The sequence below is a fragment of the Lycorma delicatula genome, chromosome 3 (genome assembly GCF_047948215.1).
Source record: "Lycorma delicatula isolate Av1 chromosome 3, ASM4794821v1, whole genome shotgun sequence".
NCBI lineage: Eukaryota > Metazoa > Arthropoda > Insecta > Hemiptera > Fulgoridae > Lycorma > Lycorma delicatula.
Genome location: NC_134457.1, coordinates 72,948,059 through 72,971,262, shown reverse-complemented (window position 1 = coordinate 72,971,262; position 23,204 = coordinate 72,948,059). Strand labels below are relative to the sequence as shown.

The window sequence follows — 23,204 nt, the reverse complement described above, 5'->3', positions numbered from 1 at the left end:
ACTTTCATACAAAATTCTAGTTCGCGCCCTTGCCCCTCTTTAATTGTATTTTTGAAAAAATGTTGAAAACATGTTCCTTTTTGTTTCCAAAGAAAAGTATAATACCAATTTTCAAGAAAAAAAAATCGGCTTTACATAGTTTCATGAAAAATTTCGCACCTATTTGCCACCCCCAAAACTGGATTTCTAAAAATTGGTGAAATACACGTAATTTTATTTTTAAGAAATGTCTAAATATCAATTTTAACTATTCTACAAAACGTTGGTTCTTGAGGTACAAAATTTTCATTAAAAAAATGTCACACTTTTTACATCCTTATGGACGGAGTTTTTCAAAATCCTTCCTTAGAAGGAATTACAAAAAAAAATGTATTCTAAAATATTCACCTAGTAGATTCTATATCGATAAGTCACTCAGTCAGGACACTTTGTTTTATACATGGAGATTATGATATATACTTCGTACTTACGTAATCTAGTATAAATATTTATGTATTGAACTGTAATATATTGTGTTAGATTGGATAAGTACAAAGCATATATATACATTTTTTAATTTTTAGTCTTAATTTTATAAATGCTGTGATTTTATTTAAATTAAAGAAATATCAAAAAGGCGATAATGGGATCATTGTTTTCATTCACTTACTGTTATAAAGATAATCTATCCTTATGATCACAATAAATGAGAAACATCTGAAGTAATTGTAATATAACTACGCAAAATCAGTAAAATGAATAGAAATTTGAAAGTGTTATTAAATATATGAGAACACAATAAACGAGTAAAATACATATTTATTTAATCTGTACTTAAATGTTGTTTAAGAAACAATATTTTTCAACTGTTATTAAACTGTGATAAACAAAACTTACAGAAAAATTAACTGTCTATCATGTTTTGAGCCATTATTATTTCGCATGACTAGAAAAATTAATTTTTATGTTATCTGTGTCTTGATTAAATCCAATATATAATTTTGATTTATTACGATTTTATTATAACGATTTTATTATAACTACATCCTCCTTGTTGAGTAGAGTTAATATCCTTTTTAAGACATTATTTCTCTCACAGTATTGCTTTCTCTGAGAATAAAGATGATACAATCAATTTCTTTGATGAACAGAGTGAAAGTGTCATTTATAGCGCTGAACATCACATACATAACAATGAGCTTGGCATTCCGAAATACATTGCTGTTGATTGATTCCATGAAAAATACAAAAAGCAATGAGAAACCACTTCATGTCGCTTTCTTTAGTAAATATATCATGGGATGCTTTTTATTTTATAGATTGGTATGTCAATTTTGGAAGTGATTCTTGTATATATTATTGTTTTTTTGCGACATCCATTATACGTAAGTAATATCACAGATAACCTCAACATATACTCTACAGACGGATGATGTGCAAATACTAGCACGAAACAGCTACATTGTGACAATTAGTAGTGAGTTATCTTAAAAATCAGTCATATTTATCAGGAATTATTCCTTAAAAAAAAGGTTACACAATGGAAAATTTTAAAGGTTAATGCCAATTTATAGAGCTATTGAATTTCACAGCCAACGGTACATAAAATATGATGTGATTCATCCGACAGATTTATATTTCCTGTATCACTGTAAATGTTGTATATTAGTTATTACAACTTGGTTTGCCAACGTTTAAAGTGTTAATTTACAATTTTTATGAAATTTTACCTTATCCGAGTAGCAAAACTTGAATTATAAAATCAATAATACCTTATAACAAATTAATGTTGATTTCCCGAAAATTAATCTTAATGGAATAAATTTAAAGTATAAATACTGGCTGGTTATTTTCCTTTTCATAGAGGTAAAGCATAAGTAAGGAGAACTGTATGCAATTAATACGATTCTATTAATACGGACGTCATATTTAAATAAAAAAAAGATATATATGTAATTAAAACACGATAAAGTTTATTTAATGCAGCAATAGCTTCTACTTTAAGGAAGATACAAGTAAGGGGGAATTAATTAATTTACATAGGGTCATAAATTACGTAGCATAAAGAATCTTTCATATGGCGATTCAAGCGGAATATATAAACTGCCTATTTTACTGTAAATTTTGTATTGTAATTATTTTGAAATAGATGCCATCTAAGTAACATTTTATTTTCCTGAGGATTAGAAACAAGCGACGGCCTATAATAACGGACATTTTTACAGCATACCATAATTTTTTTTTCACAACCAATATATTTAAAATCGGCTCCTTAAGTGGAACCATAAGTAAATCGTTTGAAATAAGCACATAATAGGGGCTTCTTAACGAACTCCTATAAGTCATCCCATAATAATAACTATCAGTAAACAGTAATCTTAAAATTCATTAGAAAAAAATATATTTCTACTAACACTTCGTAGTCTATTAAAACAAACAATTAACAAATAAATAGTCAATAATAAAAGCAAACAAATAATCTAGCGACAGCTAGTCGAACAAAAAACAAAAATATATAAATAATGAAAGTTCAGTTTACCATCAATTATAAAATATTTAAATATATTCTAGCGCTATCGGACCTTCATCCATCCTCAGGAATATCTATATAATTAAGTATAAAAATTTTACACTATTCACTTAAAATAGTGTAATATAATATAAAATAAAATAAACCAAAACTTTATAAATACATAACAATTGATTGTAGTTCTATTAAAAGTAAAGTAAGTTGTACGTTAAAGTAAAAATATGGCCTGTCAGTAAAAGAATCTCTATTCTTTTCCAGACTTTTTTACTATTTTAAGTGAATAGTTGTAAAATGTTTATACTTAATTATATTCATATTCCTGAGGATGGATGAAGCTCCCCGAAAGCGCTAGAATGTATTTAAACATTTTATAATTGTTGGTAAGCTGTATTTTCATTATTTATATATAATATATAAAATACCAACGGTGCCTAGTTACGAAAAAAAAAAAAAAATAAACTTGTAGATATAAAAAAACATAAACTAAACTTGTAGATATAAAAAAAAAAATAAATAGTGTAAACAAAAGTAATATCACTGAATTTGTGATAGTAACTGCAAACTGTCATTCAGTAGCCCTTAAATCAAGCATATGTAGACGTTTCAACCTTTGGACGTCCCCGCTGTTATCAAGGAGAATGATCGCAAAGTGGTGACGTGATTTTCTAAACGTTATTGATATTTAAACACTGTGCTGTCTTGGAACCACACGGACCGTCGGAAGCTCCAGATATTCGAGAATCCCATCATTCTATGTGAACCACGGCGCCTCTGCGATGTTCTCGTTATCTTTTTTTGGATGCGTACCATAAAATGGAATTTTTTTACAATCTTTTTATTTAGTATTGGATAAAATAGATATAAAAAGTTTTTTATGTCTTTGAAAAATAAAATTAAATCAATAATTATAAAGAATTGTAACTGAATAAAAAAGTGAACTGATGTTCGTGTGTAAAATACCGTATTACCATAATATAATAAAATATTTACAGTATCAGGTTTCACAATAATAAAATTATTTATTATTTTATACTAATGAAATAATAATAAGGTGAAATAAAAATAAATTCTGTAATACTCCATCTGAAATTTAGTTTCACTTTTATTTTAAAGATAAGGATTTATACGTACGTCGACATTAAGTACTATACATACCGACCCTATTGTCATGCTATCCTTAACGTTAGCATTTCGGCTCTTTTCTACAAAGTAAAACGTATACTTTGCCGACATCAGGGCAACAAAAAGTAATCTTATGACTCAAAGCGGAGGATTGACTTAAAACTTTTTTTTCAAAAGAACCAAACGCAATCAGATATTTTGTTCCAGTATTACACTTTGATGTGCAACCCTATGCCGGCCTTTGTGTAGCCTATGGAAAACCGCATTTACTAGTATTGTTTTGTTTAAGCAACTATGTACTACTTTAATGATTTCTATATTAAAAAGAAATTTCTCTTAATGAAAATTAATAAATATTAAAGAAAGATAAATGGGCAAGGTATATCATAAAATACAGCTACATCAGTTTTACAATAATCAACAGCTAATCGTTAAGATACCATTTCAAAATTAATCTGACTTTTATTTTCTCAAAATATGTATATATATATATACTTAGAAAAAATTATAATTAATTTATTACTATATATCTTTTCTGTTTCTTCTTAATGTTTATGATTAAATGTGGTTTATAATCTGGTCCACTTAAGTTAACTTATAAAGTCATTCACGCTCATACATATTTGTTTTTTGCAATCAATCTTCTTCTTTAGGGATTTTCAATTATTTTTTATTTTAAACTTTCTCGCTAAAATTCAAAGGTGTTATAAATTTTGACTACATACATTGCACTATTTTAAAATATAATACTATAAGTTGATATAGAATATAATTTCAATATTACAAGATAATAAATGCATATTAATAATAAATCAAATTAAAAAAATTAATTAAAGAAACATTTCTTTTTCCTTTTGAATGAATTATTTCTAAGCTACAATTCATATACGCGTATATATATATTTTTTTTTTTTTTTCTGGAGCAATTTATTTTCACAATCGATTGCCAATATAACCATAAATATAATTTTTGGCTAAGAGCAACGTATTACGAAACTATCCAAAGAGAGCCCACCTCAAATATAAAATTAATTAAGATGTATCACCTCTCATTTTTTCTGAAGATCTTATTTGTATTCTGAAAATGGTAGTTCGTGATGAGTGCCAAAGTGAATGTAATGCTACCATCAACAATAAAGTTCGTCCAATTAAGGAAACTGAATCATCGTGGGCTTTTCATCCAGGAGTAACCGAGAAGAGGAAGCTATTATTTGTTGTTTGGGAATTGGGCGTACTAGACTCAAATAGAGTCTAGGCGTACTAGAGTCATAGATATCTCATGACTCGGACTGATGCACCTCTTTGTGTTAGCTGCGATGCCAACTGACAGTACATCACGTACTTATGGACAGTGTCTGTTATGCGGCATTGCTTCGGAAATTTTAAATTTGGAGCTAACTTCCAAAATATTTTAGGGAGCAATATGACTTATGTTATCGAATGTCCTATTTCTTAAGGCCGTGCATCTATATTCAAATATTTTATTATAACTTAATCTGTTTCTACATTTATTCCGTTTGGTGTGCGGCAGATGGCAATTTTATTATTTTGTGTTAGACTTTTAATACGTTTTTTACTATGTTTTTATTTCGCATTTAGCATTCTGCGTAGGTTTTTTATACCATTTTATTTTTTTAAGTTAATTTTAATTGTTAACTTTAAATTTTTAATTGTTTACTATTACAGTATGTCCGGGCGTTGATCAAAACCAATAGTCACAAAACAATAAAGATTCTGAATTCTCAGCAGAAAATCAGATCCTTAACTCAGAGTCAACCACCAGCTTCAACATATGTCAAATTCCAGCGTAGATTCTTAAAGTTTAAAGTATCTTTAACATAATAGCCATTATATTATCCCGCGGGTCATGCACATAATAATCCATGCCCTCAAATATCAGGGAGGTCCAGTACATGTAACCTTCACAACTTCTTATTTCTTCACTATTGTCAAGTAGACTCATCGCCAGATGATTCACGTGTTTTGTGTCCAGCTTTGATACGTAGTCCTTACTGGTCCTCCGTACCTCCTCACGAAAAAATGGCACTCCAAGATACCTGTGCACTTCATCTTTCCAAGCGAACCATGGAGCTCCTGTTTTGAACTTGAGCACCTTGTTTTGAAGCCGTTGGATAAGTTCAACGTTACTACTAAAAGTAGTCTCCCATACTTCTACACTATACCTCCAAATTGGTTTCAGAAAAAAACCTTATGCAGCAACAATTTATTCGTCAAAGACAAATGTAAACGTCTACCAAGGAGTCAGTACATCAGTGCTAGTTTAGCATTTAGTTGTCTCCTCTTCTGTCAGAGGTGATCGTTCCAGGTCTATCGACGATCTAGATATAACTCTGGTAACCAACCGTGTCCACATCAGGGATAAGAGTATTGTCTAGTTGAAGCTGAAGGCAATTACTCTTTCTTGAGATAAATGTCACATAACTCGATTTTTTAACCTTCATCTATCCTCCATTTACGCAGCCATTTGTTGATAAGGTTGAGTGCAGCTTGGAATTTCTCCGAGGCAAGGTCAGGTTCACCATCTACCGCCTAAATCACTGTCCCATCTGCGAAGCACGTACATCTTCTGCACTGGGAAGGTTTGCCGTATCTATCAACACCATTCTATATCGGACCTAAAAGAGAACCATGCGGAACTCTTAAATTAAATTAAAAAGTTAACCATTGCTAGCACTAATAAAATATATTCACTCATTTCGCAAAAAAAATAAAAAAATTAAAATAATAGATTTTACTATAATTAAAAGTACCATTTTGTTTTTTCTCTAAAAAAAAATAATTTGCATAAAAATCTATTTTAATTATTGTGATGATGCATTTTATGAAATTAATTAATGTTTTTTTTTTTTTTTTTTAAGAATGGACTTACAGAAACGTCATGTTGAGTGGGACTTCAAAATTCCAAAGGTAGAAGTTCTTGGCAACTACAAAGCTGACGGTAAAATTCTAGTTCTACCAATAACAGGGCAAGGAAAAGCAAATATCACTTTATGTAAGTATATTAGCATTATCTTTTAATAATTTGTGTTTTTAATTTTTTTATGATCGCTTTTCTTTCTTTCAATCGAAAAGAAATGAAGTATTATTTGTAATTTTTTTAGCCACTGAGGATTCCGTTATTTCTTAACTAATTCACTTTTTCAGTTTGTTTATCACCCACATCTCCTCCATCAACTCTCAGTTTTTTTGTTTCTTTCCGTTGTACAGGTGTTTCTTTTGTTTTTCCTATAAAACCTATGATGTTTTGCTATTTCTGTATTACTTTCAGTTCTTCCATGCCTCTTGCAGTTTTTCTGATCTAGATGTTATATTTTTTAGATCTTCAAAATGTTAAATAAGCCTATTTGCCATCCTGTTAGGGTATATTATTTGTAGGTGACCGTAGAAGACTATTCTTCTTTTTCTGACTACATCCGATATTTTTACCTATGTTCATGTATAGTTCATTATTGTCTCTTCTTCTTTACTCTTCTCCGATCTTTGATGGGATCTAGAACCTTTCCGGATATACTTCATTCTTGTTTTTTGTAGTTTACCGATTAGAAATTTCTTATTAAATGTCAGACATTCAGTTGCATATATAGCTTCCAGATGAACGAGTGCAAAGTATTTTCTTAGGCTAGCGTTCAATGATACTGATTTCTAACTGTAAGTTTTCTTAGTTAATTGACAGTGTAGTTCCATTTTATTGATTCTTGATCTAATGGCTTCCTTTTTAGATATTAACTTCAATTATCTCCCCAAGATATTTGAATTTTTCGACTTTATTAATTTCTATTGTCGTTATTAAGTTTTTGAGAGCTGATTTGAAGTTCGTCTTGAATCTTGAATTCTGTTTTCTCGAAGGAGATCTGTTGTCCTGTAATTATTTTGTTATAATTTTTTTTGTCTAGTCGATCAACCTTTTTGGTAAAATTAGGACTTACAGTATAATATGAAAAATAAACGTATTTAAACGAAAAATAGATAGTTGGGTAATCAAAATATTCAGCTGGATCTTCTTTTTTTTTTACAGAATAATTCAGAGGAGCACTAGTGTCAAAACGCGACGGAACACAGTTTCGTTACTGCTGTTTAAGAGAAATAAAATATTGTCCTTTCACATAAAATTTTTTCTAACTTAAGGTCTGGTCTATGTTTTATTTAAAAATAAAAAATATAACAAACTATAAAAATCAGACCGCACGAAAGCAGTCCTTGCTTTGAATATCCGTAGGCAAACGGCGACAAAATACTCGAAAGTTGCTAAAAATCAAATCTAAAATGTCAAATTATGACAAAATGTTAAACAGTTGACATGAAAAATGTTTGCTTCTTATCAATGTTAACATCGATTGTCCATCTTTCTTAACATTGTCATTTGCCAGTGGCTGTGTGCCACATTCTTTCGGTCTGCTTTAACACAAAATCAAACATTCCGGTACTGAAAAATTTACGAGTGTACCCATTAATTGATAAAAACAAAGATAAAATTATCAATAAATTTATATTATAGTATGATTTATAATCTGTATTTATGTAGTTACATTATCGGTAATATTAGGATTTTGTGTTATCCGTTGTAATTTCGATTCTCTATCTTGATTCATTAAACATTTCACTTTGTTTTTTTCCATTACCATCGATTGTAATTTACTTTAAAAATAAAAAAGGTTTCAATAAATATACTTTTTTCCGTAACATCTATTGATAATGATTGCTGACAATCGAATTAGCAGTGTAAGTATAGGTATTTTGATAATATTTCAGTAAACGATTTATTGAGGGTTTTCTAATTTATTTCAAAAACTGTTTAGCATAGTCCTTTACTTACATTTAACATAAACACCACTTATTTATGAGTTTTATTCATATTTTTATAATAATTATTTAACTTTTTTATCTTACAGTGAACTTGGATATAACTTACAAATTCGATTTTGTTCTTACGAAAAAGAATGGTAAAGAATATATACAAATACCTGATTCAACGATAAATTTTAATACTACAAGAATGTACATTAAACTTGAAAATTTATTTAATGGAGATAAAGTACTCGGTAAGTATCACTATTTTTATTATGATTCAAACATTAACTTAAATAAAAAGACATATTATACTAGAATAGATTGAATTTATAAATAAAAGTACAAAAGACCGTTACTAATAACTTTTTATTTTTTAAAAAAGTATTTAATTAATTTTTTTAATAATTATTAATTAAATTGTTTTCTTTGTTTTATCAATGTGATAGCCATTATAAACTGCTATCAGTATCTATTCAGAGGAGTGGTAAATATTATTCTTCCTTTCATTAAAAAAAAGATCATACTTTCAAAATATACTTTTGAATCAAATTTATTACGCTCACTACGGTTCCCTTGGTGAAAATTAAGAAAAAAGATGTATCAAGCTACAGCTATTTAAGGTATTTTATACAGCATTTTAGTTTTTATTTGAAAGTTTAATAATATGAATAGATTAGGTATAACTTATTACGTTGAATAGCTGAAAGGAAAGGGGAGTTAAGAGATTTAAAATATAATAATTCAAAAAATATTTTTAACATTGTTCCTACAAAATTAATTTTCTTTGGTTTTATCATTTTTATTATTTTGATCTGAGTCTTTAAATTATTATAAAACAGAATAACTAAGGAATTTTCCTCGTAAATAGCTCAGGATTTTTATCCTGAAATATACGCTATCTTTTGATAGCGTATATTTCAATTGTAGTTAAGATTATCTCTCCCTCCAGAAATTTGTTTCTCTTTTGCTTTGTTTAATGTAAAAACGAACGGCCAATTTAAATAATATTACGAGTATATTTGCATCATTTCTTTTGAAATGATAAGACATTGTAACAGGGTATTATAATGATACATAATAAAACATTGTAATATGAGCAATACACAGAGAAAACTTCAAATTTAGGACACTGCGGATGGCGGCCTAAGTTTGCAAAGTAAATAGGCAAAAGTAAATAGTAAAAATAGGCAGTAAAAAGGCAGTAAATAGTAAAAAGTAAAATAGGCAAGGTAAATAGGCAAAATAGGCAAAAGTAAATAAATAAATAGGCCTCCTTCTTTTATTTTTATTGGATTGATTTTACTTGTCCTAATAGATTATAGGTACTAGGGGAATCGAATATCCAGACATTTTTAAAAGCCTTCAGTTATTTATTTTTGAAGGAAGTAGAGATTTTTTTATTAATCCCCATTCAAGTAAAAAAATATTTAAAATTATTAATTAAAATGGACTAGGGGAGATTGAATAACAGAGGTTTTTTAACATCTTTACCTCACTGGGTCTTCTTTTATTTCTTCCAAAGCCTTTAAAAAATGAATATTTCAATTAGTGTTACAAAAAAATGCAATTAGGGAGATGAGAGAGGGAAAGGATGACAAAAATTTTCATTACGTTTAAGTTTTTTTACTATATACTTTTGTTTGAAGTTATTACTTGTCCCTGAAAAAAGACTGTAGGTCTACACTTTTTTGAATAAAAAGATCTTTCGAATAAATCAATATTTCAATTATTGTTTATTGAAGAGAACAAGGGAACTTGGAATGCAAGATCTGAATTCTATGACATCGCTGAGATTTATTTGGGCTCCTTGAGAAACGAATGTTTTAAAAACAGCTAGATTATTACAAAATGTTTGGTTTTTACTTGTTTGTCGAATAACGATCGGAGGAAGAAGAATAGAATGTATACGTTTTGTAGATAACTCAGCAGTATTGGCGGAGAGTCCAAGTATACTAAATGAAATGCTTGATGACTAAAATGAAGTTTGCGAAGGGGTATCAAGGGTATGAGGATAAAGAAAAAGAAGACAAAATGTGTGGTATTAGATGGAAAAGAGAAAAGGACTAAGATTAAAATAGAAAATGAAATTTTAGAGCAGATGAAGAAATTTCTGTGCTTGCGGAGCTTTATAATTGATTATCGGATTTGCACAGTAGAAATTAAAACAATAATATCAAATTTAATAAAATAGAAACTTTTTATACAAAGAACGTTGAAAAAGAAAGCGGTTACATTTAATAAAATGCAAATTTTTAAAAGAAATTAAAGAGAAAACTTATGAAAAATGATCATATTGGTGAAGCATAGACTGTGGTAATACGACAATAGAATCTTCAAAATAATATTTAGTTCCTAGAAAAGGAGCAAAACCAGTTAGTTCTGTAGTCTGCCTAGAAAAACTTTGTGTTGATGTTGGTCACAAGTGATTTCTGCATTAACTAGTAACAGAAAGAAAATAAAGTTATAAAAAACTATCATGGAAAACACCAACCAGAATTTGTGGAGCAGGTAAAATGAAAAATGTGGTACATATACTTATGTTAAAAGGTTAATGCAGAATAGAAAGGATTTGAGAAATGCATCACATCAGCCGACTGACTGAAAAAAAAGTGGTGTGAATAAAGTTCACAGCATTAGTATCCATTATAATTATAGACACAGAGATGTTAATTTAATTAACAAATTAATTTAGGTATATAAATACAACAATTAATAACATAATTTAAATGACATAAAATTTCTATCAAAATCATTAACATACCAAGTATTTAGTCATATCAGATGTGTGTACACGAGATAACACTTAAGGAGGCTTAAAAAAAGAAGGGAAGACTGCTATGTGAAAAGTTAAACTTAGCATAAAGGAAGAGATTAATGAAATGTTTTATTTAGCGTGTGATGCTCTGTGGAACTGAAATATGGACAAACAGAAAACAAATTTAGGTTTTCGATTTTGGCTCAGAATGATAAATATCAGACGGCAAAACCGTTTTATAAATGATGAAGTATTAAGGAGAATCGGAAAGAACAGGAAAATGTTAAATGTGATTGCTATTGGAATAAGCTGAGACATTGTGTAAAAAAAAAAACTGTTTTTGTGGATGCGATAAAACGCTTGGTGAATGGAAGAAAAGGAAGAGATTTCAAATGTTAAATGGGATTAGTGGAAAAGGAAAAATATGCGAAAACAAAGAGATTAGCAAAGGATAGAACAAGGTTGACAGCAGCAGCCGTGACAGGACCTGCCCTAATAGCAGAACACTATGAATGAGTGAATCAATCAACCAATCCCGTTTTGGAAAAACAAATTATAAATGTTGATTTGCGAATGATGTTTTTTTTTTGTAATAAGAATTTTTTAAATTACTAATCATACTAAGAAGTCAGTTCAGTATATTTTAAAGATACGTTGGGTGTAAAAGACAATAAATTCTTCGTATAATAGTACAGACTAATTTTATTAAGGTAACTTCAATTCATTCGATTACATTTTACGATTTTATTGCATGAATTATTTTACTTTTATATCAAAGGAATAAAGAAAAATAGATTGTTTTTAATACTGAACAATTGAGAACGTAATGAATTATTGGAAAAAATAATATACGTTGTTTTTATTATACTAAACGACTACCAGATTTAAAATTAAATAGCTGACAGTAAAATATAGTGAAATAAAAATAACAGTCTGATATTCTAACTACATATATATATATATTATAAAAGAAAACAAAACAATTGCTCATTCCTGAAACGGTGCAATTTATAATAACTATGAAAATATTACACAAACATGTACCTGGTAAACTACTATTTTTAATTTATTGCTCACAGTTGGCAACAAAAGAAACTATTGGAAGAAATATTTCTTGGCAGGTATGTTAACTCTTTCGGTTGAAATTGGTATGATTACTAACGGGCTATACATAGTTTTTTCACATTACTTATTCAATATCTTTCGTAAAATAACATTAAAAAATTCCAAAACATTAAGTAAATAATTTATTGAATTAAATAATCAAGGATATAATCTACAATGACAAAAATGAAATGAAACTTCTAGATTGAAAAAGAAACACAATGATTATTATTTAAACAAATCAGCTTTAGTTTTCCGTTTCGATTGATTAATCATATGAAGCAATAAAATGGAAAAAACTCGTGTCGGTAACGTAAATTAAGTAAACAGCAATGACAGAAAAGCATATATTCATAAAAATTATAATTTTACACAATTTTTTTTTTTACCTTTCATCATAATTTATATCTCTCAATTACGAAATAATGTATCCGGTAAAGAGATTTTCATCAAGTTTTTAAATTATAAATTAGTTGTGTATTTTTTAAAAATAAATATGAAGAAGTAGTTTTTATGTTAAGGGGCTTCATTGTAATAAATTATTTTTATTTAAATTCGAATATGAAAAATGAGAAGACATTTATAAAAGTCTATATCCAGAAAGCGTTAAACATTTTATAAGCTTATAAAAAAAAAAAAAATTTAAATCTTTTTAAATCCACAAAAAAATTATTAATTTATCCTCTTTTAATTTTTTCAATCAACCCACTGTGAATGTTTCCCAAAGTGTCATGTTTTCATGGCAAGAATAATTTTTAAAACTTATATATTATTTTTCTGTAATGTTACGGTGTTCTAATTTTAAACGTGCTTTGTTTCAGTTGAGCAGTATTTTGATTAAGATGATAAAACATAATAAATTGTTAACGGTATATTTCTGAAACTATTTGAAAGTTATTTACGTAACTGGAAAATCGTTGTCAAAATATCCCGTGTAGATAGTAATCTAAATAGAATTGATCATGAATCTCTTAAGGGAATTGTTTTACACCATTGGGTTTTTTTATTGTTACTGATAAGTAAAGAATATTTGAATTTGAATGATGTAGTGTTGTTTATTAGCATGAAAAATCGATAATTTTTCCTAAAAAAATAATGATTTGATAACTTAATTGTTTTTTTAAATGGATTTTTGAAAGTTATTCATTTATCATTTGAGAAAAATTCAGCAATGTATTTTAAGATGTTTCATATGTCATGAATTAATTTAAAGGGAGTTTTTTATAAATCTTCATGCTTACATATAAAATTAGAAAATTCTACAATAGGTTAGTAATTCTATAATTGTAACTGCAATAGTTTGAGTTACGTCTTAAAATATAATTATTTAAAAGTAATTTTTAATGTGAATTTTAAATTTACCGGCAAATTTATGTAACTTTTAATAAAGCTAGAAAGTAATCGGATGTGGTTATAGTCATACATTAAATTTTGTTTGTAAGTATTAAAATATTCAAATTGTTTATAAATATTTACTAGAATCGGGAATGAACAAACTTATAACTTGAATAAAATTTTAAAAATAATATTACAAAATTGAAATTGATCTCGGTTTCATTTATTTAAAAATTGTTAATCGTGCGTGATTTTAGTAAATTTTATATAATAACTAGTAATTACCGTGAAAAATATTTTTAATTAAACAGCTAAATTGTACAATAGTTTACCACAAGAAATTGGGATTGGTCTTAGCGTTAAGAAATTTAAGAATGAAGTGAAATTTAAGAACGAATAAATTTGAATTTATGAATGAATAAATTTTTAATTTAAGAATGATTGTAGGTAATTTATTTTTTATTTTTTTATTTTACGTATTATAATTATTGTATGTTCTTTGCATTTGCTATCTGAGCATTTTGACAAGAGTTAATGTAACAAAAAACTGAATAAGGTATAGTGTTTGATAGTGCAGTAAATTAAATGTAAACTTAATATGTGTGTAATTTTTTGTAATATCTATGAGAGTATTTATAATTGTACTAGCAGACCCGGCAATGCTTCGCTATTGCTAGATTTGAGTATATATATAGATTAAATGAACACAATTGAAAGTTTGATAAAAAAACTTTACGAAACTTCACTAAATTTAACATTCCCCTTTTATCCTTTCTCCCTTTCACCCTTCCTCCCTTTTCCTCTTTTCCCTTTCCCCATTTCCACCTTTCATTTATCCATTCCCCTTTCCCCTTTTCCTCATTTACCTTTTTCTTTTTTACTATGTTCCCTCTCTCTTTCCCCATATTCCAGTTCTACTCCCCATTCCCCTTTCCTTTCCAGTTTTCCACGTTTCCCCCTTCCGTTTTTATTTTTGCCATTTTCCTCTTCTTCCCTTTTCCCATTTTCCCCTTCTTCCCTTTTACCTTTTTTTTTATTTTTCCCTTTTCCGATTTTTCTCTTTCTCCCTTTTTCCCCGCGCGTAAATCGGTACAGTAGGTTTTTAGTCTATAGCGGACACACATATCGAAAACACTGAAATGGAATCGTAAAATATTTAGTATAGCGTGTGTTGCTTTTACGACCAACAGATAGCGCTGTTTTTAAAATAAAAAAAGCATGTTTTTACCTGTCGCAGGTGTGACATCTTAGGTATATAAAAACAGTGCGCGTATTCGAATACAACTTTGTGTCAAAATTTCAAAGCAATCGGTGAAAAACTTTCGGAGGTTTAAGATTTTGAACAAACGAACATTTACATTTTTATTTATATAGATTAATGTGCGTATGCTTACATATTTGTGTTTGTAATATATTCTATAAAATATATTTAAAGTTGAATTTTTAACTAATATAATTTGAAAAAATAGATAATTCTATTAATTTTTATTATAAACTTACTGTGTTATTTTACGTACAACTTGAATTACGTACAAGTATGTATATTGATTTTTGTTTACTAATAAGCTTTTTTTATATTATTGTTATGAAATTGTAATTTTAATGTATGAGAACCTTATATTAAGTAAAAAGACTTATCAGAACCCAAAAAGTGATGAAAATAAATAAAGACGCTTCAATTTTAATTATTATTAAAAATCACAAACAATTTTTCAACAAGATTACAAAGTTTGAGTTATGAAGGTTTATATTACTAAACGATTTATTATTACAATATTATATAATTGTATGTAAAATATTGAAAATTATGTGTTAGTCTTATTACATTTTAGTATATATTAGAAAAATCCAACGGGTTGGTCTAGTGGTGAACTCGTCATCGCACATAAGCTGATTTCGAAAGCGAGAGTTCTAAGGTTCAAATCTTAGTAAAGGGAGTTACTTTTATACGGATTTTATTAATAGATTATGGACACCGGTGTTCTTTGGCGGCTGGGATTTTTAATTAATCATACATCTCAGGAACGGTTGACCTGAGACTATACAAGACTACACTTCCTTTACATTCATACACATCATCCGCTGAAGTAATACTTTACAGTGGTTCCGGAGGCTAAACAGAAAAAGAAAGAAGTATACATTAGAAAAGGGCTGATAAAGCTGTGAAAATATTTATAACTTTTTAATTGTTTGTATTAACTTATTAAAAAATCATTCTAAAATTGTTCATTTTTTAAACTACGTTTATTTAAGTAGATGGATAAAAATAATTTTCAAATTTCATTACGTGGATATTAAGTTCTAATTTCATACAGTAATTGTGATAATGGATATTGTAAGGAGCTTCCTTTTATTTTTCATAGACTGAAAATTATTACTTCATAACACTTAATGTAGTAATATTACAAAAGAATAAATAAATAACAGTCACATAAATTATTTTCAAGTAAAATTAAAATTAAAAAGCCCTAGACAATATTTTTTTGAAATAACTATAATTATTTGTGTTTTTATTTTTTCAGGTAATAGCATGAATCAATTTCTTGATGAAAACTGGAAAGAAGTACTTAACGAACTCGGTGATCCTTTAATTAAATCACTTTCTCCAATATTTACACTTATTATAAATAACATCGCTAAAGAGGTTCCTTATAATGAAATATTTGTAAAATAAATTTTTTTAAAACTATTATATACATAAGTTATAATTAGTTTATAGTACAGTTTTTTTTTTTATATTTAATTTAAAAGTTTTTAATAAAGTAAATAAATAAAAATTTTAAAAATAAGTACATAATTAAAAAGCTTCTGATCTCGTTACAGCATGAAATCAATAGTATATTAATGCAATTCTACTAATTTAAGTAATTTAGATTTGAATTTTAAATTTTCAGCAAAAAAATGGAAGATTGAAAAATAAAATATTATTTTTCTAATACCTAGGTTTATAAAAACGTTTTTTTAAAATTTAACTATATTTACTCGTATGTATGTACGGGAGATATATATCGCAGAAAAAAATGTATACTGCTGTTAAAAAATAATTCTGTACTTAAAGAATTAAAAATTTAATAATCAATCGTTACTTTTTCTAAAAAATATATTTAAAAAAAATTTTTATCTAAGTAACATTTTAAAAACGAATGAAGATTATATAACATGAGAAAGAAGCTTAAACTTTTGTGATAATTAAGTTTTTTTAATGTATAATACAACTGTAGTAATAAAAATCATACACTTTAAGTATGTATGTAATTACTCGTAGTATTACATAAGTATTTAAATTATCATTATTATAATCTATTACAGACAAATATCTTAAGTATTATTTAAATTTGATGGCTGAAAAGCAAAATCTTTATTGTGTTTTTTTAGCTATAAAAATAAAATTTTAAGTTCTGTTTTAAGGACAAAAAAATTATAAATAAAAAAAATTTGTCTCAAAACATAATTGTTTGTTAATATTTTATTCTTTTTACTCATATATAAGCGTATGAAATATGTTTTCTAAGATGAATGATCTGTATATCTAATTATAGAGTATACTCATTTAAATCATCTGAGATACAAGCAATATTAATCAGTTTTCTTTTTCTGAGAGTAATGATGATAATGATTATATGGTCAGTATATTGTACATAAGGATGTACAATCATATTAAACTCAACAAGCGTGTAGATTTGAATATCACCTGCGTTTTATAGAACTTGGTAAGAAAATATGATACTATATTATTGGCTTTATTGAAAAAAAATTACAACAAAGTACTAATTACTATTTACTTTCGGATTGCTGTACCATTTAAGATTGTTACTTCTCTCGTATCAGATCACCTGTAAGTGTTAGATTATAAAAATCTATTAAATAAAATTTTACAATTTTGATTATAATTTTGATATATAACATAATGGATAAAGAAATGTACTTTAATAATTATAAAATATTTTGATTTTGAAAATTAATCTTAACCAGAAAACTTATTATGTACAACATCAGAAAACTTTAATAGAAGAAAATTTGAGCAATTATTTATAAAGAAAGAAGAATTAAGAAGAAGAGTTCTTTTTTATTCATAAAGAAGAAGAAAGAATTACTAATTTTTTTTTCAAATTTTGTCAAATTCCAAATTAAGACCTTAATATTAAAGGGTAAAATATTGTGATCATGTCTAAAAAGGGTAAATGTTGAAATTTTGGATTTAAGACCGTTGTAACATCAAGTTGTGCACCTCCCCTTTTGATCGCAATCGACTGGATCAAAAGTCCAAAATCCCAAAAGAAAACCCAAAATGTTGGACTTTTTCTTAACTACAGTAATAAGCCTTCATTGAAAGCTTTTCAACGATTTATAATAAGTGGTACTTACTTTAATTGGTTCCAGAGTTACAGCCAAATAAAATTTTAATTAATGAAATATTTGGATCGTACAACGGGAAGGCACATGGTTCGAATCCGACTTCATTTTCTTTTTTCTTTTTTTAATTTAAAAAAAAATATATATATATTGATCTATTAATAATTATTAACCTCTGAATATAAAAAAAAAAATGTGTATTGTATTTTAATAGGAGTACAAGGAAGTCATGTGTTGTCCACATCAGATTTTTTTAACAATGCGCGTAGACTACTCAATTTCTTCTATCGTATTGCTCTAATGCTTGATGAACACGATGAGTCATGTATAAAAAGTTTTTCCTGCTAATACCAAAAAAAAAATCATAAAAACAACTAAATTTTTAAAAAAATTGCGTAAATTTACGGGTTTTTGGAATAAGACACTAGTTTTTTTTTTTTACATAATTTAATATTTTACTAGAAAATAAATTGTAGTTCAATGTAATTTTAATTAAATTATTTCATTGCAATACTGAAAAAATAATTTTAAAAATTTATTCTCATAAATAATTGCAATAACTTGTTCTAGTATGATTTATCGTCGCGACCTTGATTTGTATTTTGCTTATCATGGAATAAATGGAACTAACATTTTGGTTGAATAAAATTATACATACTTACATGAAGTTACTATATTAAAGCTGACGGATTCTAGAATTAATTCCTTATAAAAATCACTTAATATAAAAAATTGATTAAAAAATCAAATAACGTTTTTTTTTAAAGAAAAGTTATGGAATAAATAATACCGTGTTTTTTATTTATATTAATCATCTAGGAAAAATGCCATAATTATTACTTAAAAAACCATTCAATTATAAAATTGGATTTATTACTAAGATTATTCTGTTATTACAAACAGAAGTTGACAATTTTTTTAACAGGCGGTATAAGAACCTCTTCATACACTGACATGGAATTGAAGTTTAAATAAATATTTTATTTAATATAGAAATAAAAGACCAGTTTTAGTATTACTAAGCAGCAGTCAATTGTTTTTACACATAATTTAAAACTAAATAATTAATTTTTGATAAAATTCTAACTTTTTTTTTTAAATGTTGACATTATTAAAGTAGATACAGATCTCTTTTTATTGGGTTTTTATCGGTTTAAAAGAAAAGGGACTAAAAACTGAGATTTGTGCCTTTGGTATACAATTTGATGGACGGGAGGGTGTAAAGCTTCTGCTCCGCCGGGCATATAAACACAGAAAGAAGGAGTTTGACAAAAAGAAGACTCTCTTTCAACACATTCCACCCGTATCCAAACTGTTTATAAGAATTAGTGTGCACAAAAAGACGACGGTACTTTGTTGAGTTGAGCAAACCAAACTCTTTGTAGCTATATCTTTCATGGAGGTCTCGACTCCCGCGGCCTGATCCCGTAGCCTGGAACAAAACCGGTAAAATCACCGATCCAAAATATTATATCTATTACAGACCATATACGGTATATCTAGCTACTGTTTGTTTCATTCATAGAATAATACACGCCGCCCATGTTACCTGTCTTTTTCGTTCTTTGTCACTCACTCCACTGTATTGTCAACCCACTTGAGCTTATAACAGTATACCTACCGTATTCACCGACATAAAAATTTAATTCTGTCAACACAACGTTACTTTTTAAACCGTACTTCTAATTTTTGTTATCCTTTCCTTTTTAACCAAAACCTTTTATCTTTAAATTTTCAATACACTTTTCGATGAAATCAAGTAATTAAACTTAGCTAATTTAGTTTATTATTTACAATAAACAAATTTTTTTACAATGAAACGATTTTAAAACTAGGAAATTATTATTTTAGGAAACATAAATGACTAATAAAACTTCATTAAATAATGAAGTTCATGAGTTTAATTTTACAAAAAATTTTACATATAAATATATAAATCCCTCAGAATAGCTAACTTTTTAACATCAGCTCATAAGTATTATTTTACCTTCGGTATCATTTTAAATGTTCAGTATCACCATTTACATCTGTTTTTAGTTAAATTAAGAGGTTGTTAAAACATTACAAATTTATATCGACTGAAATTTGGTATGATTTATTACGAAAAACTGTTCATAAATAGATATTAACAAATAAGATTTTATTATTTTTCTTATCCTAATTTCAGATTTTCTTCCCACGAACAACGATGAACAACAATGAAAATTATTATTCTAGTGAATATTTTCTGCGACAATCAGGGAAATGAGTTAATGTTTTGTAATAATTTTTACATTAATAATTAACTTTATTTTTCTTTTACTTCTCCGATTAGCAGCTACAACTATAACGTGAAAGTATATAGATCGGTTAAAAAAATCTTAAAAAACTGGTGTTTTTTTAAGTCTTGAACCTCAAGAAGACATTAAAAAAAATTTAACAAATAAAATAAATAACTGTAAATAATCTGCTAGAAAAATGTTTATTCCATTCCTTCCAAGTGCAAAAAATTTATTTTTGTCAGACGATTGTTTGTGCGTATTGGTCTTATAATTTTGGACCCCGTTTACCGAATTTCATCAAACATGGAAGACAGGTGACACCTTAGAAGGAAAGAATGAATTAATTTTTTGCAATAATTGAAAAAAGAGATTGGGGATGTTATGGCCAAAATAAAATTTCAAATCTTTATTGGGGCATTATAAAAACCTTTTTCTTAGAAAATTTGAAGTTTTTGTTATCAAGATAACAAATTACCAAAACCTTTTACTTTGTAATCACCCCATCCCCATAAATGGTTTCATAATGTTTTTTAATATTAAACCTATATATTTTTTAGTTTTCTAACTACACCTTAAAATTACTATAAAGATTTTTTTTAATCCACTCCTTGGACTATAGTGACAAATTTTTTTTTAATCTAAAAAAAAAATTATTTTAAATTTAAATCCATCTCGCAAGTTATTCATTATTGCATTTAAAATGTAAAAATCTTAATTTTTTAATAGCCTTTATTTTTAGTACTTTTTGAAAAACAAAAATGAATTTAGATTGTTCACTCCCTTCCTAGGAAAATACAACTTTGTTTAAAATATTTTTTATTTTTTAAACAATTTTAAACAGTTCTTTATTTAAATTTATTATCACCACTACGGAAATATTTTTTTAGAAATTAATTTAACTCGAATGCTTCCCCTTGTATATGGAAGCACCCATCTGAAGAAAAAGAAATTCCACAATTTCAAATTTATAATACTCAAAACGTATTTCGTTAAACAATAAAGTCACTAAAATAACTTAATACCACTACCCTGATGGGAAAGCTCCCAAATTAAAAAAAAATCTATAAAACATTTTTTAAATTTCGATTTTAATTTATTTAAAATTAAATTTCAGTGAATATATTAATTATTAAAATCCCCTGATATATGAACCCCAACATTTTCAAAAAGACGAAAGCTTATTTTTCGAAGTTGTGATGTTAATACAGTAATAATAAAAATATTGATTATTGTTTTATTTTATGAGAATCTTCGCTTTTAAAATCAAAATTAAAAGCTCTAAATATAATTAAAATGGATTTAAATGTATATTCAATTCATTGCCGGCTTTTTTTAAATATAATTTTATAACGAGTATATATATATATATATATATATATATATATATATATATATATTATACCTACATTTATCCAGATATTTAATTGACAAAAATATTAACAACATAAGTATTCATTTTTTTTTTTTAATTCTATATGTGTATACATTTTTATTTTTTTATTTTCCCATTTTACCAATCGATTTTTCAACACTAAACAAATTGTTTTTTCCATTAAAATAAAATTTAAACTTTCATTTTTACAAACCTATTTATTATAATTTAAAACTAAATGGTTTATAAAAGAAAATGACACATCCTGAATTATATTATCTTTTTAACTTATTTAAGGTAAAATTATTTTTTTTTAAAACCCAGTTTTATGCTTCCCGGTGACTGAACACAGAAGGAAAATCACTATTTTATTGAAGTTAAAAAAAAATTATTATATTATAACTGATGAAAACGAAATGCAATTTTAGTTTATTTTTTTAAATTAAGTCATTTTTTTGTATTTCAAAATAAATTTTAATAAAATAAAATACATTTTTAATTAAAATTTGGAGACAAAATATTATCTATTATAATTTCATTTATAATACTCGATGTGGTTAAGTATATGAATGACTGATAACTGATGTAAACGTAATTGTAATTACACACTTCAAGTTAATCACAACTGAAATTACCTTATTTTAGAAACAATTTGAATCAGTTAAACAATCATTAAACTAAAATTTAATTATTTTAACAACGCCTAATAAGAGGTGTATTAATATATATGTAATTTATTAATGAAATTGTTTTGGTAGTTTCGTTTTATTGTTAGTGTTGGAATCAAAGCTCTTTTAAATAATTATGTTAATGCTAAATCAGTAGAAATTAATTTTGAATGAATGTATGTTCTTTTCATATATTACATGACCCTATATAACAAAGAAAAATTATATCATGAGAATATTTTTGGTTTTATTCATAAAATTTTATTTTAATTTTTTATTTTAAGCATTTTCTTTACCTCAATGAGAACTGAAATTGTATTAATTTTGTTTAAAATAGTATCAACAAAATTATTCAAACGTTTCATATATATATATATATATTATTTATTTATTTTTTCAATGGAACCTCTTTTTCCAGATTTATTTAAATCATTTTCAAAACAGATCAAAAACAATGATAGTGGAAAATTATATACCAGGGGTCCATAGCAACTTTGTAACTTTTCACTTCGCATTTCGAAGAATTTGAGAATGCGGAATTGATTTGTTAAATAAGGAATGTTTGGTAATTGAAAATTTAATCTTATTATTAAATTTTGAGTTGCTTTTTTTAGTTACATTTGGTTTAAAATTTTCTTTTTTGTCCCAAGACTTAAAAAAATTACCTTTAGAGTATCTCTTTTAACTTTAATAATTGCTTTAAAACATAATTTATTTACATTAAGTGCTATATTTATAAGGGTTGTAGGTGACCTGACATGAGTCACAATTCACTCCCAAAAAATGACACAGTCATATATAAGAATACAAGCTTCCAATGCTTAGATTAAAAAATCCAAGCATTTTTTAATCCAATTAAAAAATGCTTGCTCAATTATGCTTGAGCAGTGAAATAGTTTTCTGTTGCATATAATCA

The 23,204-nt window shown here is 26.6% G+C and overlaps 1 protein-coding gene across 1 annotated transcript in view; it reads left to right on the top strand.

Moving 5' to 3' along the window:
- LOC142320911 (protein takeout-like) overlaps positions 1-16,321 on the top strand; it is a 50,083-nt gene extending 33,762 nt beyond the window's left edge. The window contains exons 4-6 of the mRNA XM_075358895.1: positions 6,511-6,644; positions 8,542-8,691; positions 16,157-16,321. Of these exons, the coding sequence (XP_075215010.1) occupies positions 6,511-6,644; positions 8,542-8,691; positions 16,157-16,308 (436 nt within the window). The 3' untranslated portion in view covers positions 16,309-16,321. The remainder of the gene's footprint in view (positions 1-6,510; positions 6,645-8,541; positions 8,692-16,156) is intronic.
- The last annotated feature ends 6,883 nt before the right edge of the window (positions 16,322-23,204 follow it).